This window comes from Grus americana, chromosome 8 (genome assembly GCF_028858705.1).
Source record: "Grus americana isolate bGruAme1 chromosome 8, bGruAme1.mat, whole genome shotgun sequence".
NCBI lineage: Eukaryota > Metazoa > Chordata > Aves > Gruiformes > Gruidae > Grus > Grus americana.
The window spans coordinates 8195476-8212824 of NC_072859.1; the positions used below are offsets into that span (position 1 = coordinate 8195476).

A 17349-nucleotide genomic window follows, 5' to 3' on the forward strand; every position below is an offset into this window, starting at 1 on the left:
TCTTTCCCATTTGGTAAATCTCCAGGGTTTAGCACTAAAGCTTTGACTTTTATTCTGAGTTAATGGTGTGGGCATGTTGCAGCCCTGCATCACGCTAAATAACGGTGCTCCTGGGGTCAGCCCTGCCAGCAGCCACCTACCACATGTGTTATTTTCCTGCCAAAGCATTACAACTGCTGTCCCCCCCTGCCCCAGAGCACCTTCAGCCCATCAGTGCATCGAGGGGGGCACCAGCACTTCCCACCCCCTCCAGGCTCCAGCCCACCAAACCCCAGGAAAACCCAGGCTCAGAAAGACAAGGTGCAAGGCGGCAGCGGTGGGTGATGTTTATTGGGCTGGGACCCTGCACATCCCCCGGGGGATGCTGCTGCCCCATCTGCCCCAAACATTGGGGCAGGGGGGAAAAAAGCCTCCTACAGCCTTTCTACAATAAATAGTTAAAACGGCATGTTTTGGACCGGCGTGGGGAGCTGCCATACTGTGTCCGTGGCCGGGTATGGCTGCAAAGCCGAAGCACGTGGCTGAGAGGGGCTGGGCACACCATGGGGCCATCAGGCTGCAGGATGCTCTGCCAGCACTCCTCACCACTGCTCGCTTGGCTGCTTTATTTTCCCCAATAAAACAAGACTGGTGCAACAAGCGTCTATATTTCCCGCTGCTTTTGATCCTGCCAGATGATTTTTGGAGGTGACTGAGCTCTGGGATGCCCCCAGGCACCGGTGGTGTGGGATGCAGCGGGGCTTGCAGGCTCTCAGCAGGGGTGCCTGGCTCTGCGGGGCTGCTGGTGGTGTGCGAACGCTGCTCTCCTTGGCGAGGCTGGAGCCTGGAAACACGAAGCCCGGCCCCGCGGAGGGGATTGCTGCTTGCAACCAGGGAAAGCATTAATTTTCAGGTGGGACCCTCCAGGGCAGCCTGTCCCTATCTCTGCCACCTGCCCTGCCCAGCCTTCACTGCACCTCAGCCCCCCTGCTCCAAATTCAGGGTGTCCAGGCTGGGGTGTGCTCCAGGACAATGCTGGAGCAGCTCAGGGCTGGGTACCGCAGTGGCCCATCCAAAATCCGCTGAGGCCACAAAGAGGTGTTTCACTGGCTCAGCAAGGCTCTAGAAAAGCACTTAGTTTCCCCCCCCCCGCCCCCGCTGCACTCAAACACAATGGGATGTTGCCGGAGGTGCCGACGGGAACGTCGGGGGCCCCATCATGTCACGGCTGGTGGGCATGTGGCCCCCACCATTGCCCAGAGCTGTCTGAGCCGGTGCTCCCGGCTGCACTGGGGGGAGCGGGGAGCAAAGCGGGGTGCCGAGGAGTGCGCAGGGGTCGCGGGGGCTGAGCCGTCACATCCTCGGCCCTGGCTCACGCCCGGGAGAGGCGGACGGGGTAGGTGACCATGTTGAAGCTGTCCCAGGCGAAGAGCTGCCGCTCGGCAGGGTTGTAGTCCACCATGCTGAGGTAGCGGAAGCGGTTCTCGAAGGGGATGCTGAGGGCCCGGCTGGTGCTGGTGGCCGTGTCATAGGCAAAGTTGATGGTGGCGTTGGGTGCCGAGTAGCTGCTGACGGTGTAGAGGGTGCCGCAGATGACAAAGGAGTTGGCCACCCCTCGCTTGCGGATGTTGGTCTCCCAGGTCCGCCGGATCTCCAGCGTCTCGGGGTCCAGCTTGGAGAGGACGATGGCCCCCCTGGCCTTCTCGGTGCTGTAGATCACCCAGAGTCCCATCTCATCCACTGCCAGGTCGATGTCGGTGTAGCCCCCCCAGGAATAGGGGTACTGCCCATGGTAACCGGCACCGGGGATCTCCCTCTCGGCTGTGACGGTCTCTCCCCGCAGGTCATAGCGGGCCACGGCGCGGGAGCGGCGGGGCTGGAAGAAGAGCCCGCCACGGTAGACAACGGCCCCCGTGCTCTCCAGGGGCCGCGGTAGGATGTGCACCTTGGCGGGGTAGCCCCGGGCCAGCTGCTCGGCCGCCTCGTACTGGAAGAGCTGGCGCACCTCCGTGCCCACCGCATCCACACGCCAGGTGGTCTCCGGCGTGAAGGGGGGCACGGGCTCCGGGTCCTTCATCCACACGCCGTATTTGCCGGTGATGGACTCTGCCCGGCCGAAGACGACGGGCTCCCCCACCCATACCAGCTCGCCGCAGCCTGCTCGAGGAGAGGAAGGGAAAGAAAGGGGTTATTGCTTGGCAGCGCCCGGTGAGCCCCTTGGGAGGGACAAGCGGAGCGTGGGGCCAGCTGGCCGTGCCGGTGACAGTACCCGAGTCCTCGCTCCCCGGGCGGCTGAGCACGGTCTCCTCCAGTAGCCGGGACGCGGGAACCTCCGTCCTCTCCGACTGCAGCTCCTGGTAGGCGAGGGGCTGCGGGTCCCAGCGCGGGGCTGCAGCGGGGCCAGGCGCAGTGTGAGCAGGGGTCGAGCCAGCCCCCCTCGCCACCGCGCCTGCCCTTGCGGGGGGCTCCACGCCGGACCGGTGCCCCCCGAAATGCCAACACTTGGGTCGGGAGCTCAGTGCCGTGACCCGCTGACGGGGACGCCGCTCCGCAGCCATTAACGCCGTTGGGTCCCCTCATCCTCCCCCCTCCGGGTCCCCCCCTCTGCTGCGGGGCGGATGATGGGATGAGGAGGGCTCCAGCTGCCAGCCCTGATTTAGGGACGGGGAGGGGGGCAGCGGTAGGTTCACCCCGGGGCGGGCAGCAAAGGGACCCGACTGTGCCCGGGGGAGACGCAGCGGCGGGGATGCACGGGGATGCACGGGGGTGGGGGCCCGGCCCCGGCACTTACCTTTGCCGGGGGCACGCAGGGCGTCTCGGCTGGGCCCCTGTCCGCCGGGGGGGCAGCGGGCGGCCCGCAGCTGGGCGATCTCCTGGGCGCTGCTCTCCAGCCGCCTCCCCAGCTCCTCTTTCTCCCGCTCCAGCCGCCCCTTCTCCTCCTCCAGCCGGGACTTGGCCCGCAGCAGCTCGCTGTAGGCGGCCTCCAGGCGAGCGGCCGAGGCTGCTTGCTGGGGCTCCCGTGCCCCCCCCGCCTCGCCTCCCCGCGGCCCCGAGCCCCCCGCGCCCCGCTCCCGGCTCTCCAGCCGGCTCAGGCGGGCGGCGAAGGCGGCCAGCTCGGCCCGCAGCTCCGGCACGCCACCGGCATCGGGGCAGGCGGCCTCGACGGGGCTGGCCACCGTGAAGGAGTAGGTGCAGCGCCCGGTGCTGTCATCGGCGCGCCGGAGAAAGGCCGTCTCGCCCCGGCAGCCCAGGGCCAGGCCCCCCCAGAGCAGCAGCCAGGCCCCCAGCATCGTCCCGTTCCGTGCCCTCGGCGCCTCCGCTCCGCCGCACGCCGGGCGCTGCCGCCCGCATTTATAGCGCGGGAGGGCAGCGGGGAGAGGGTCGGGGCGGCGGGGGGGGACGGACGAGCCGGAACCTTCCAGATGCCTGCGGCGGCGGCGGCTTTCGCCCAGCGGCAGCCGCCGCTCCCCCCGCCCCGTCCTCCCCGAGGCCGCTGGCCGGGCTCCGGCAACCTGCGGCCGCCGCCAACGGCTTTGCTGCCGGGGCCGTGTGCCAGGGGCGATGCCGGGGGCCGAAGCGGCCGGACCCCCTCCCCCCCCCGCTGGCAGGGAGGCATCGTGCGGGGCCGCGCCGGGACCGCCGCCAGCCCCCTGGCTCCCGAGCCAGCGTGTTCCCGGGCTGGGGCCGCCCCCCCGGGCCGCTCCGCCGGCTCCCTGCCCCGCGCCCCGCCTCCCCCGCGCCAGACACGCCCCCGCCTCCGCCCTCGACCCCGCCCCGTCTCCGTCCTCGGCCCCGCCTCCGCCTCCGCCCCGGAATCGATAGCTCGGCGCTCCGGGCAGAGCGCCGAGCCGGTCGATGGGACAGCTGACTCGCCGCCGCTGCCGCCGCACCGGCCATTTCCCGCCGGCCCGTCCTGGAGCGGAGCCCGGTGAGCGGGGCGGGGGGTGGCGGGGTCTTGTACCGCCTGCGGGGGTGGGGTGTCTCTGTCTAGGCACTGGCTCCGCTCGCCAGCGGCCCCCGGGGCACCGGCGGCCTTGGACAGAAGCGGTGGGGCCGGGTGAAAGCGCGGCTGCCGGGCACCGGCTGCCCTCTCGTCCCCCTTCTCCTGGGGCCGCTGTATCACCCCGTCCCGGGGTCTTTCCCCTCACCCCTCCCGACCCACCGGCGCGGGGGCTCCCCGGCCGCCCGCGGGGCCCCACCGCCCTCCCGGCGCTCGCCCCCTTTCTCCCGGGCCCCGGTGGGGCTGGCCGGGGGAACGCGCGGTCCGGGTGCCGGGCAGTGAGGTGACCCGGCCGTTCCCTGCGCCTCCCTTCCAGGTTTCTCCTCCCGGGCACGAAGCCGGCTGTCCCGCAGGTAGACACCATGCCTCCGAAATTCAAGCGGCACCTGAACGACGACGAGGTGACGGGCTCGGTGAAGAGCGAGCGGGTGAGTGCCGGCGGGGCGGGGGCCCAGCCTGTGTCCCGGGGCTGGGGGCCGTAACGGGCTGCCGCTTGCATAGGGGTGCCCGGGGTAGGTGCCCGTGGCGGGCAGGCGGGTGTTTGTTAAGGTGCCTTGGGCACCCCAAGGCACCCGGAGTCGCCCCGTGCCGTTAGCCAAGGTCAGTTCCAGCTGCCTTGGCCAAAGGGGCTGGTGCTGCTGCCGCGGCCGTCGGCTGTGGGGCCCAGGGGCTCTGTCGCCGTTGGTAGAGACGTTTGGTGAGCGAGGGGACTGTCCGTGCAGCAAACCTGATCGGTGTATTTTAAAACAAGCCCTGTTAGGAGATACGGCTCTTCTGAGAACACCTTTCAGTTCCTTTAGGCTGCACGATCCTGGTGCGCTCCAGTCTCCTGCCTCTGCGCAGAGGTGGGCCTGAGCACGTCGCGGCTCTCCTCCCTACGTAGCTGGCCGAAGGACTCGTGTGAAGTTACCCACGCTTTACAGCTGAATTTTCCTGTTGCCAAGGTCCCCTGATGTTTCAGGCTTTGAAATACAGGTCAAAGTGCTGCAGTTGCTTGTTTTAGACAAAGTGGATTTAACCTGATGTTTTTATCCTGGGGTCATACTGTGCTAAAACTCAGTTTAGACTGTAGTCTAGGATGTTGCTCCAGCTCATGATAGCTGTCAGCAAGATGAGGATCCTGTGTTGCCAAGAGCATTTCACTCATCCCTTGAGGGAGGCAACGGCTGAAACTGTCTTGTGGTCTCACAGGTTGCTTAAGTTGATTGAGCAAATGTGACAAGGATGGAAATGTAGGTAAGCTTCAAAATAAGAGCACTGCACTTGCAGGTGGGAGCCCGAATTTATGCACAGGGGAAGCAGTGGCTGTTGGTACCATAAGGACCATCCGATGTGTTCCCTGGCCCACACGTTTAGGGTGTTAGTTCCCCCTCTTGATCATTTTTGACCCTAAGTAAATGTTACTGGGAATGCTCAGCTCAGTTGGAAAATTTGTGCTGCCCTGGTATGAGAAATGAATGAACTCTAATATAATGTCTCTGTCTGAAACTTTCAGGCTTCAGTGGAATTGTGGGGTTGCTTTTAAAAATCAGCCTTTGGATCGTCTGATGGGGTGTAGGGGAACAGCAAATCATCCCAGGAGGAGCCCTTTGGTGTGAAGTAGAGGAGCCACCAGACTGCTGGGCTTTCCAGCCCAGCTGTAGCCTTTCCCTGAGTTGGGGGTTTGGAGGGGCTGACCCCTCCAGACGTGCCATGCGGGGAGCCCAGCGTGTTTCCTTGCAGTCGTTCGTCTTATGCCTGCTGCCATCGGATAGCTGGAGAAACCACGTCTTCCAAATCAGGAGTGAATCTGACTGCCCACGCGGATGGGACACCCCACAGTGGCTGTAGGCGATGCTGACATCTACTGAGCAGCTGCTGTTGACCAAGTGCAGCACTGGGGATTGTCCCCTGAGCAGAGGGGACCTTCCTTCCACAGCTGGCCTGCGCAGGGGCTCTGCCTGCTGCTTTTCAAGGCAGGGCTCGCCATGCTGACATGCAGGTTGCTTCTGCATCACAGGGAATTGTACTGATCCCTAGAACTGGGATCTGAACCTGCGCAGGGAACTGGCGATTGAGGCAAATCCAGTTTGGCTCGGTGGCAGAGGTGTGAGTCGTCCCAGGTCAGAGCTGTGTGTTGGTCTGTGCTGTACAGAGCTAGCAAACACCACCGAGGTGATAACAGCAGCACAGAGACATCCAGCTCAGCCCTTGGTCGCTAGCAGAGAGAAACAGCACAACTCCAGGCACCTAAAAAGTATCGTCGATGCTCCCCAAAGGAGGGCTCGTGTAACCCGCGGTCAGAGGTTGTTGCTTGCGTCCTAAGGGCTGGAAATGTGTGTGTGAAATGGCGGTTGCTTATTGACGAAGTGGCTTGTTTTTGCTCTGTGTTTGTAGAGGAACCTGTTGGAGGAAGATTCGGATGAAGAGGAAGACTTTTTCTTGTGAGTTTCTGAACGGCCGCTGTAGGGAAGGTGACATCTTAACTGTCTACGTCTCTGAGACTGGAGGTGTAGAATACCAAAAGCTGCTCCCTGCCACATGGTTGGAGGCCTGGGAATCAAACCCTTTGATTCCTTTGAGATGATCTCCCAGAGTCTTGGCATCAAACGTGAATTAAGACTTAATAGGTATGACCTTTATAAGAGTGGGGTGTCCCACGCATCCTAAGACATGGGAGGTAGGAGAACAATCCTCCGTCTGCAAGGCATTGATTCTTTCTTGTGTATCTTTTGAGTCTGGTTTAAAAACATGTTTTTCTTGTATCTTCAATTCTGATTGCTCTCTCTTTTGCTTGCAGGAGAGGGCCTTCTGGACCAAGATTTGGACCCAGGAATGACAAGATCAGGCAGTACGTTGTTCCTCAGTATTACACAGTTAATATTTTATTCTGGTACTGTGAGCTCCTACTGCTGTCTTACCGAACTATTTCTGTGTAGTTGTGAATGTATGTGGCTTGTGCTTTCTTTCTCCTAATTGACATTTCCTACTCTACGTGTCCACAGCTAAGGGCAATCTCAAATCTGATTCAAGCTACCAAGAAATTGTGCATTGGCAGAGGTGAAGGGATAGGATTGTGTCAGAGTAGCTTAGTGGAGTTTCTAAAGCGTTTGCTGTAACGTGGTGATGACCTGTTCCATGATTTTTGTGAGGCCGTTTTTCTGGAGCATTAACCCTGAATTTTAACCTTTGCTAGCACCTTTTTTACTCTTTTGTTGCTTTTTTTTTCCTTCATCCTGTAACTTGCTCCTCAATGTTTCAAGAAAGCAAGTGGTCAGGAACACACCAGAACCATGTTTTTTGGGCAGTGGCTGGTCCTCTGGCCTCTTCTTCTCCAGATGAAAACCTGATACAGGTGACCTGGAGATGAGCAGTGACTCAGTGGGTCAAAGCAGCTGGACAAACAGGAAACCATTACAGCTGGAGGAGGATTATTGACTGTATTAGGGTAAGAAGGAAGGAGTCAACACTCTGGATCCTTCTCCCATCAAGTCATTTCCTGCATGATGCTGCTTCTGGGCTCCAATTTGCCCTGTCCTTTCCTATGAGGGATGTGATGGTGGTACTTGGTGGAAAGGGGGGGAATATTCCCAGACCCCTGGTTTGCGTTGTGCTGTTTCCTTTGCCATCCTCTGTGGAGCCAGAACAGAGAGCTGTGCGGGGACGTTAATCAGACTGGGTCGTCTTTCATGCAGCCTGAGTATTGATCTTCATTAGAGATTTTTTCATGCCAGGAAGAAGTCAGAGCAGCTCTGAGATGACTCATTGCCAACGTCAGCATTAGGCAGTGCTTGCTTGTGTGCCCGCTTGCCACGTTACCTCGAGGGGCGAAGTGCACTTGAGTTCCACGAGAGGCAGTGGGTTGGTCGCTGCACCCTGAGTTTTCAGGGGGGTCTCTATTCCCTCCAGGGTGTGAGGATGCTGTTGGTAGAGGTATGTTGGTCCTTACCGTAAGCCAGTGTGGATAAAGCTGCTCTTCTAGGGCAGGGACAGGCTGATCTGGGGTGAATGAGAAGGATGAGAATTGGTTCTATGAGTGGGGTCCCACTCCTATAAAAAGGTGGAGAGGGGGTGACATCTGCCCCTTCATCCTCCTCTGCTGCAAAGGAATTAGAGTGTTTTCTGCCTTCCCTGCATGAAGGGGAAAACAGGAGCTCTTCCTCTTCTCTTGCCACTCTCTTGGCTGGGCGGAAGGAAGCAGGGGCTTAGGTAGAGGATAGCACAGCAGCTGTGAAAGGGAAGAAAAATGAAAGAAGAATTCACCCAGGAGCTGATGGGTTCATAAGTGTGATGTCACTAATGCCCACCGCACCTGAGGCTCACCCATTGCCAGAGATTTCCTGTCTAGTAGACATAGTATGGAATATGTCCCTTGGGGTAGCAAGTGGCTACATCTGTCTAGTATCTGGAGCATCTATTAATCTATTTTCTGCTCTCATCAATGTTGATTGCTTTGTTTAATAAGCACTTACAGTGTGCAGTCGTCATTTCTTGTCATGGAGCTTATTATTAAGTTTCTGATCAGACCAGCCCTTGTGCTGGATGGATCGATGCCTGGTCTCGTAATGATGCAGTTCACTCTGGTTTCAACAGAGGAGGAAAAGGAGGGTTGTGTTGCTGCTGAAACACTGTAAGGAAAAGACATTTTAAAGAGGAATTTGAGCATTTGGAGAGCTGAGGCATAGCTGGGCAAAGCTAGAGAGACTGCAGCTGCACGGGGCTGGAGGAACGAGGTGTGAAGATAGGCGTAAAAGGAAACTGCATGGAGGATTGGGTAGAGGAAAAAGTGATGGCATTATGGGAGCAAAGGTATGGAACATATTGAGTGTGAGGGGCAAGACTGGAAACTTTTCCTAGCTGTCCTTGGCAGCCAAGGGGCTTGGGTCAGGGTGGAGAGTTTGGCAGCAGAGACCCTCAAGGCTGGCTCAGTTGCAGAACGAGATGGTGGGGAACACTGCAAACCTCGTAGGGGAAGGAGGTGAGTTAGACCCAACAATGGCAGCAGGATGAAGCGTGACAGTCCCCTCCGTACTCTGTTTTGTCCTGATACATCTGGAACTTTAGGCTCTGTTGTCCCAACAGCTGCTTGGTTGGGGTGGAAGCTCCTCTGGTGACTAAGTGGCCACATGGGCCCCTTAGGCTCCCTCTGAGACCTCCTTGGGGTGGGCTGGGCTGGAGCTGAAAGGTGGCTTTTAACAGGCTCTTATCCTTTTCCCCAAAGTTACAAAGAACAGGTAGCTGATCTCTCTTATCTGCCTTTGCTTCCGGGCCTACTGAGAAGTCCTGAGTCTGTGTAGTGAGAGCTCTTAGTGCCCTTTCAGGGGAAGGTGGGACATTCACCTTCCACCTGGGTTTCCTTTATTTAGAATAGGAGCCTCTCATCACAGGTTATCATTGCAAAAACGTTACCAAAATCCCCCCCTCTTCTGCGCTCCTTGACTTCCTTCACCGCTGCCGTTTCTGCTTTCAGGCAACCATGCTGCTGGACTCGGGTTCCTGCTTGTGCTGGCGATGAGGCTTAGCACGCTGTTGTGGTTCTCCAGGAGCCAGGTCTTGGTCCCTATAATTCCTCCATTGCGCTGCTGGGGGTGGCCAGCATCCTTGGCCCCAGTGGCTCTGTCTGGCTGCAAACCTCAAATTACGTCCCAAGGAGGGGAAGGATTTGGGGAACGGTTTGGAGGCAAGAGTTGACAGCAGCTTCCCAAGGCCTGGCTGCTCACTGCAAGTGGCTGGATGTGCACTGGACCCCATCCACAGTCCAGGCTTTCATTTGAAGGTGATACTAAGACCATTTTGTCAGGCATCATTGTTGGGTACAATCCTTTCAAGGACTGAAGGGCTTCAGGGTGGCATAGACTGCTGTCCTCCTCACAGTCAGGATGAAGCAGCAACTTAAAACCAGGGATTTGTGGCAGGGTTCGGCGCTGATATCCCGTTGTTGAGTTTAGCAGGGCTGTCTGCTGGGCAGCCCCTCTGCAGAGCCGTGCTTCAGGGAGTGTTGAGCTGTGCTGGCCTCCTGCCTTTGCACCATCTGTCTGGCTTGGCTCTCCGTCCTGTTCCCTCTTCCCTTGGTTAGTGCCGCAATGAGGGGTGTTTGGGTGTAATTTGCACCAAAATACATCACACTATTAATATCACTGGGGTGGAAAATAGAAGTGTGTCATGCTGGCTGTAAACAGCCGGCTCGGAGACAAGAAGCAGCCTTGAGCAGCGCATCCCATGGTGTGTGCACGGCCTGTTTACGGTGTCTGAGGAATGCAGCGCTCTTGTTAGCCCAACACCGTGACTAGCCCAAGGAGTTTTTTGAGTAGCTAACCCAGTGCAGTCAAAATGGAAAGGCTTATTCTTCCCGCTCTGGACCCAGCAAAGCACAGGAAAAGAGGAGTCTAAACCAAGCTAAGTGCGGTTGGGTCTCTTGTTGTTGCTTTGACGGTGTGTACTTGCCCTTGTTGTTAAAAGCATCATATTTGCAGTAATTAGTAAGAAGAAGGGTTGTGGGAGACATATTTTATGCTTTTGTCTTGCTCCCTTTCCTGGCAGGTATTTATTCTACTTTATTTCTCTTGGAAATCTGGCAGGAGTGAAGCACATGAGATGTATGTGTCAAAAGCCAATAGTGCCTAACAGGAAATACACTTCGTATTAGAGGATTCATTCTCTCTTGCCAAATAAAACAAGAAAATATTTTCTTCTTGATGTGACTTGTTTCCAACCTGAAGCATGCCAAACTAGCAGGGAATTGTTGAATTTGCTCTGAAACTGCAGGGCTGATGCATAGGCTGGGCATCTTTCAGCCCTTTCCTGGAGGGGCATCTCTTGCAGCAGCGATGGGTGGGAGAGAGCAGAAAGCTAGGACTGGCTTAAGGTCTGGTTAAGGCACTGTGTGGAGATCAAAGTTGCATTCCCTGGTTTGGTCTCTTCCTTCCTGTTTTTGTGGGTTTATTCCAGGGTTCTCTCTTACATCAGATAACAAAAGGTATTGGGGTGCTCAAGTGTGTCTGTGTTCTGTGGGAGTTAAACACCTCAACATCTGCAAGAGTTTAAGCCTTGATTTCTCTTTGCCTGTGTTCTCCATCTGTGAAATGTTTTGTTCTCTTGGGGATGGCTATCAGCATGCCCAGGCTATGGGCAGGTAGCAAAGGCACACTGCGTTTCACCAGCAGCTCAAGTGAAAAGAGGTGCGATGCTGAGATGCGACTTGGGCAGTGGGGGGTCTGTGCTCCATAGGTCTCTCCCAAATGCTGGTACACAGCAGAGCAGCTTGAAGTTACATACCACCCACATTTAGGGGTGCCCCAGGACTGCAGTAGCACGTCTCCAGGCTCTGACCTGTACTGGCGGGGATACAGGTGGCGTTACGTTGCGCTGCATGTTCCTGGAAGCGTTGTAACCTTGCATGCTCCCACTTGTTAGTTGTACCGAGATAACGTGGTTACAAATCTGTTGTAGGAGGAAATCTCTTTATTTTGAAGCCAGTAAATGTCTTTAGAAACGTTTACATACTGCAAATATAGTTGTCTGCCTGTGAAACTGATGTTTAAGGCCTTACAGGTTTTGCCAAGTTGGCTCATTTGGGATAGCAGATGTTTCTGCTTTTCCTCTCGCCCCAAGCTATAGCAGCGCTGCTGGCAGCTCAGAGCTGGGACTTCTCTGTTGTGCTGAGGTAAGGAAACCCCCTCGTGGAGTGTGCCTCCTCCTCACATCTTCACCTGCTACCCCTAGGTAGGTGAAGGCCTACCCTACTAGGGAAGGGCCACAGGGCTGTGTGCGTCCTGCGTGGGGTGGACACTTTGCTCCACAGGATACTGCCGCATGTTTCCCGGGCAGCATCTGCCTGCATCCTCGATGCAACCTTCTGCCCTTTCCCAACAGCAACAGCTCTGCTGCTCGCCTTGTCCCTTGTAAAACAAATAGCGGATCAGAACGAACTCGTGGACACAGGGTAGGTTCCTGCTGAGAGGCATTTGGGGATTATCTGTGCCTTTCCCCTCCAGATGAGAAACTCCTGGCAGGCGGCTGCTGTCGATGTGGAAGGCAGGAGCTGCCACTGCACGGTGTAGGTGGGTGCAGAGAGATGCTGCTCCCACGGACTCTGCGATGCAGCTCAGGGAAGGCAGGCTCCTTTCTTGTGATATCCTAAATAAAGCGAGTCTTTACGTGTGCTGTTGGAGTCCAGCCTGTGCCATATGAGGGCTGTTGAGTCAGAAATTGGCTTCAGAGGGGCTGCCTGGCTGTTCCAGGTCTGGAAGCCGCAGTGCAGTGGTGCTACCGAGCCCGACCTGAAATACTAAGATGGGAAACCCCTTCATATTCAAAGATCTGGAGCTCTTTCTAAGAGCTTTTTGGGGAGAAAAAAGCCTTTTCTTTTAATGACTTTCCTTGTCCGTTTTTGGAATGATTAGTAAACATGAGCAAGGCATGTGTTTTTCCATCGTGACCACTACTGCTCGTTGCAGCTGCTCCTCGTGTGTGTCTCGGCACAAGGGTCTGCTTGGTGAGAGGCACATAGCTGGTAGGGAGACAGGAGAAATAGGTCAATGTGAACCTGTGTCTCTAATTAGAGGCACTGTGGCTAGGACACGGCCCTGTTCCTGGTTCTGCAATGCCCCATTGACTGGCCTTGGGCAAGCTGCTCTGGGTCTCCCTTGGCCCCGGCTTCCCGGGCCGTGGAGGAGGGTATACTGTCCTCTCTCACCAGGTGCTCTGAGCTTAGGTGCTGGATGATGGCTCCCTAAGTGGTGGAGTTGGTGGGTCTGGTGCTGATATAAAAACCCTGATTTAGCTAATGACATCTTTGAGCTTCTGCATCTGTGAGATGGCAGTGGGGAGGAGAGGATTTTGTGTGGGTCTGAAGATGATAATTTGGGGAGCAGGATAGTGTGGGTGCTAAGCAGGTGCTAAAGATGAGGTGCTGGCAATCTTTCTTCCCCTTGGGGACACTGGTGGTGCACCCTTAATAGGAGGTGTGTGTTTCTGGTAATGTGGAGAGCTGCTAAGTGGCCTATTCATACTGCATATTTAGCAAATGCTGGGTGCATTTCGATATGTTTAAAGTGCTTAAATGTTTTTAATCAATGCAACCTAAGTCGTCAAACCTAAGACTTATGCAGAGTGAGCGGCCTGGAGCTATTTCTGTTTTGTTGCCCTGTGTATAGCGTTGCCTCCGAGACATTGCTGTTGCCATTTACTTTCTGGGAACGGTATGTCTCCAACAATGTATTGTCTCCCTAGGGCCCCAAGAAATTTCTTATTTCTATCTCCAGGAAAATTGAAGTATACTAGCTCCAAAATACAAACGAGAATGTAGCAGTATTTTTCCACCAGGAGAATTTTTTTTTTCTTACCAATGTGGCTTTTTTATGGAGTGAATAAATGCATTTATAATAACCCTGCGGGTGTGATTTAGGCTACTGTTCACTGAAACGACTACCCACAGAGTTGCGTAACCTATGAGCAGATGGATTATTATAAGTTGGTTTAGTTCATATCAGCCATCTCTTTACTGTCCTCTTGATGCCCCTGGCAGAGTGCATTTCATTTAGCAACTCAGTTCCCAGAGTGGGGAGTGCACCTTGCTTTGATTTCACCCCAAGTTATTTAGCAAAGGTGCAGTGTGAGGTTCTGTGAAATCTGAAAAGATAAGGTGCAGGTTTTTATATTAGGGGTTTTTTCCCTTTGATTTGAGCTCTTCTGCAGCAGAAGTGCCCACTGACAGCAATTAGTGCCTTTTCTTACTGTATTTATGTGTTAAAGCTGTTATGGTGGGTGCCTCGCTTCCGCTGACTCCCTAGTGCTCTCTCTGAGCCCCTTGGCCTTCCTGGGATTGCCAGAAACCCACCCCAGGTGACGCTGTGCCTCTGGCTTTCTCGGCGTCCCATCAACATCCCTTCACTGTTGCGCACTTTGATTTTTGTCAGTGAGCTCTGGGATTGTGCCAGCCTGGGCAGCTCTGAAGGTGGTGCTTGCTTCTGTTCCTCATACTACCTTTGCTCTGCTTTAGCGTCCAGAACCAGGTGGACGAAGTCATCGACGTTATGCAGGAGAACATCACGAAGGTGATTGAAAGAGGCGAGCGGCTGGATGATCTGCAGGATAAATCAGGTGTGATGCTAAATGCACCTCTACTGGCCTGTTCCCCACATCTCTTCCCCTCGGCTGTGCCAGGTTTCATGCTTTCAGTTCAGAAAGCACTTGATGACAGACCTGGGCTTGTATTTCTGTCCTTCTGAAGAGTGGAGTTTCCCAGCCTTGGGCTGCAAATCTGACTTTCTGCCGACATTTTCCTCTTTCCACCTTTGCCTTCTGCCACTCTGCGCAGAGACATTAGTTTGGAGGCATTTAGGTGCTGTGATCTAGTTGGTTCTTCAAGCTAAGGTAGACTGGTGTATCTCCCAACCGCCCTGAGCACCTCAGCTGTCTGCTGGCTTGCAGAGTGAATTCCTGTCCTCAGAAGGCACCCAGTACAAAGGGGGCTCAGTGGGACTCAGCAGGTCTGTGTGTACTCTAGCGTAGGGCGTCACATTGGCATCTGCTGTGGCTTTGGTGAATCACGCTGTGGTTGGGTCTTTTCCCCTAATGCTGGGTTTATTGCTTAAAACTCAGTGGAGGTAATAGAATGAGTGGATGCTTTCACTGCGTGTGTGCCGCTGAATCGCCTCTTTTCTTTCCTTCAATAGAAAGTTTATCAGACAATGCAACAGCTTTTAGCAACAGAGCCAAGCAGCTTCGGAGACAGATGTGGTGGCGAGGCTGCAAGGTGAGCAAGAGCTGGAAGAGGCAGGGGTGGGTTTGTGGAGGGGTGGTTACCTGCCCTCCGCTGGAAGGGATGGAGAAGCTCTGCTTTCTAGCTGAAAAGATTCTGGAAGCCAAAGGCCTTCTTTTGGGTAGAAGCAGCTACATGTAGCACCCCCTGTAACATGCCTCTGTGCTCCCCTTGCAGATGAAGGCAATCATAGCGCTGGTGGCAGTCATTCTTCTGCTTGTGATCATCGGTGAGTAGCTCCAGGTCACCCTAGCCATGTCTGGCACTGAAATACTTGTACTCCACAGCATGGGTGACACCATGGTGCTGCTGTCCCTGGAGGGGAGCACCTGAGCCGCTCCTGTCAGGCCCCGTTCCGCCTTAAGCGGATGTAAGTGGTGCCTGTAACCACTCTGAGCTCCTCTGCGTGCACGTTTAAGCCTTGCAGAAGAAGAGGCTCAAAGCAAGTCCTACTGACTGTGGCCAAAGAAAGCCAACACTGTACTGATCCATGGTTGGCAGTGCCCAGTCCTGAGGCTGGTGGGAGTCGATGGAAGAGTTTCAGATTGGAGCAAGGCCTTTGAAAGGTGTCTCTACATATATCAACCATTTTGTAATGGGTCTTCTCCCAGTAAATGCTCCTCCCCAAAGCTGCCAGGCTGCTCAGTTCTCAGCAGGTAGCTGTTACGACTTTGCTATCTGTCCCTTCCCCTGCTTGCTGCCCTTCCTGCTCAGCCTGGTCTCTCTGGAGCTCCCCAGAGCAGAGATGTCACTGCTTTTTGTACCAAACAGGTAATAACGACCAGAGTGTGTTTCTCCAGGCAGAATTAATTTCAGCCCTCTGGCTGTGCAATGACATGCTCCAGGGATCCAAGCAGCCCAGCACAGTTTTTCTGTGCCTCTGGGTCCGGAGAGTTTTCCTCCCACCAGCTATGGCCAGGGGTAGCTCTGTAACGATTCTTGTTACTTTGGCAAAACCCTCGCGGCCTGTTGTCCTGCTGACACACAGCCTGCAGTGGGAGAGGCAGCTGGCAGCAGGGTAGGAGTCTTTGAGAGAGAGAGACTGATGGAAAATCCCATCTGGTTTAATTTTGGGAAGCTGGAAGCAGATGAAGGTGGCAGGAAATGTTGTCTAGTGTGTGTGCGGGCAGCAGATTGCATTAGCTTGAGCTTGGAAACACACTTTCCCTCGCAGCTGCTTGGTGTTTGTCACTACAGAAATGGGGGGGATCTCTCTGGCAGGGATGGGTGTTGCTTGCGAAGGTGTGTGGCTAAGAGCTTGTTTGTTTGTGTTTTCCAGTACCCATAGTCCTGAAGTACCATACCTGATGGGGCAGCTGGAGGCTTCATGGAGCTGGCTCTGGGATAACCAAACTGCTGTGTAATTTAAGTGAGATATCTGTATATAGCTTTGAAGTTGTTTTTCTCCAAGGAGTGAGGAGGCGGTGGCGGCAAGTATCCAGTTCTAACAGTGTTTTAAGAACTGCCAAATGACCTTTTTTTTGATCGCATACCTGTTCCTGCTGTCAGACTCTTTTTATAACAGATTCAGTTCCCAAACTGCCTGTTTTGTGGAACTCTGGGTCTCCAGTTTGGAGCTGGCTACTTGCCACTACAGTTTATCTGTATATATGTTCGAGTTGTAATATTAATAATAATAATACCGTTTGAGCAGTTCCACGCTGCCTGCTGCGGAAGGCAGAGGGGACTCTGTCCTTTCATCGGAGCAAAGGAGAAAATGTCTGAAGAGAAACATACCATTGTGTTACAGGGAACTGACCCTTCTGTGGAGAACTGCAAGGGAGTTGCTTCTCTCTTATTAAAAAAAAAAAAGGGGGGGGGAGAAAAAAAGGAAATAATTAGGTTTTACAATCCAGAAGACTTTCTGGTCCTGCCATGGGAATGCACAAGCTCAGTGTTTTCAGTATTGCTGCTTACAGCTGTGACTAAAGACATTCCAGTAAACCTATTTTTGACTGTACATGTGGAGTTCCTGCACGTCTTCATAGTGTTCTGGAGGACATTCACAGCTCTCCATGGCCGGGAGTCCCTAGGAAAGGGCTGTTTCAGTGTTTTCTTAACCAAAAGCAAGAAGCATGTGTAAAGCCCAGCTATTAGCCCAATGATAAAAGGCACAGCAGGAGGACACCAACTCTCCCAAAACCAGTCCAGGGTGAACAAGCCCGTTTTGTATTCAGAGCCCTTCACCTTGATGTGGTGGTTGTGGTCCTGAACACCAGCCTGTTTTGTGTCCCTGTGATCCAGTGCAGTGAGGGTTGTTCCCAGACAGATGTGCTGGGGTTCTCTGGGAGGTATAGGGGCCCCTGTGCTGGACTGAACAGGAGCTGAGCTCCTCCATCAATGGGTGGGACTACTGTCTTTTGGCTGTCTCCAGCTTTGGTCTTGGGTGTTGGTGGTGTTTCTGTATGCCCTTTATTTTTGGGACCCTTGTTCATTCCAGCCCTGAGCCTGGGACTTTAGCTGAGCCGAGATCAGGCTCTCCTGGCTCTCTTTTCGCTGTCTCTTTCCTAATGAGAGAAGCATTGTCATGCTTAGCGTGTGTCTGAAGTCATGTCGGAGAGGGGGAACAGTGCCCCAAAGAATTCCCAGAGCCAAGTCCCAGCTTCCTTTTTTTGAACCTGCCCCCAGT

The 17349-nt window shown here is 55.1% G+C and overlaps 2 protein-coding genes across 2 annotated transcripts; one reads left to right on the forward strand and one right to left on the reverse strand.

Annotated features, from left to right (window-relative positions):
• Positions 1–284: 284 nt before the first annotated feature.
• Positions 285–3662, reverse strand: MYOC (myocilin). The gene is made up of 3 exons (XM_054833620.1): positions 2771–3662; positions 2249–2368; positions 285–2136 (listed from the first exon to the last, which is right to left on the reverse strand). Exons 1-3 carry the CDS (start codon positions 3267–3269, stop codon positions 1352–1354), a joined length of 1404 nt encoding a protein of 467 aa, XP_054689595.1. The 5' UTR covers positions 3270–3662; the 3' UTR covers positions 285–1351.
• Positions 3663–3776: 114 nt separating this feature from the next.
• On the forward strand, positions 3777–16666 carry VAMP4 (vesicle associated membrane protein 4). Its single transcript, XM_054833967.1, has 8 exons — positions 3777–3907; positions 4296–4407; positions 6356–6402; positions 6759–6809; positions 13959–14059; positions 14635–14714; positions 14898–14949; positions 16000–16666. The coding sequence occupies exons 2-8, from the start codon at positions 4342–4344 to the stop codon at positions 16026–16028; spliced, it is 426 nt and encodes a 141-aa protein (XP_054689942.1). The 5' UTR covers positions 3777–3907; positions 4296–4341; the 3' UTR covers positions 16029–16666.
• Positions 16667–17349: the final 683 nt, after the last annotated feature.

Coding starts and splice junctions, on each gene's coding strand:
- MYOC (XM_054833620.1), bottom strand. CDS start 3,269: ATGCTGGGGGCCTGGCTGCTGCTCTGGGGGGGCCTGGCCCTGGGCTGC. Junction 2,369..2,770: donor CCTGCGTGCCCCCGGCAAAG/GTAAGTGCCGGG, acceptor GCCCCGCTGCAG/CCCCGCGCTGGGACCCGCAG. Junction 2,137..2,248: donor CCCGGGGAGCGAGGACTCGG/GTACTGTCACCG, acceptor CTCCTCGAGCAG/GCTGCGGCGAGCTGGTATGG.
- VAMP4 (XM_054833967.1), top strand. CDS start 4,342: ATGCCTCCGAAATTCAAGCGGCACCTGAACGACGACGAGGTGACGGGC. Junction 6,403..6,758: donor GAAGAGGAAGACTTTTTCTT/GTGAGTTTCTGA, acceptor TTTTGCTTGCAG/GAGAGGGCCTTCTGGACCAA. Junction 14,060..14,634: donor TGATCTGCAGGATAAATCAG/GTGTGATGCTAA, acceptor TTCCTTCAATAG/AAAGTTTATCAGACAATGCA.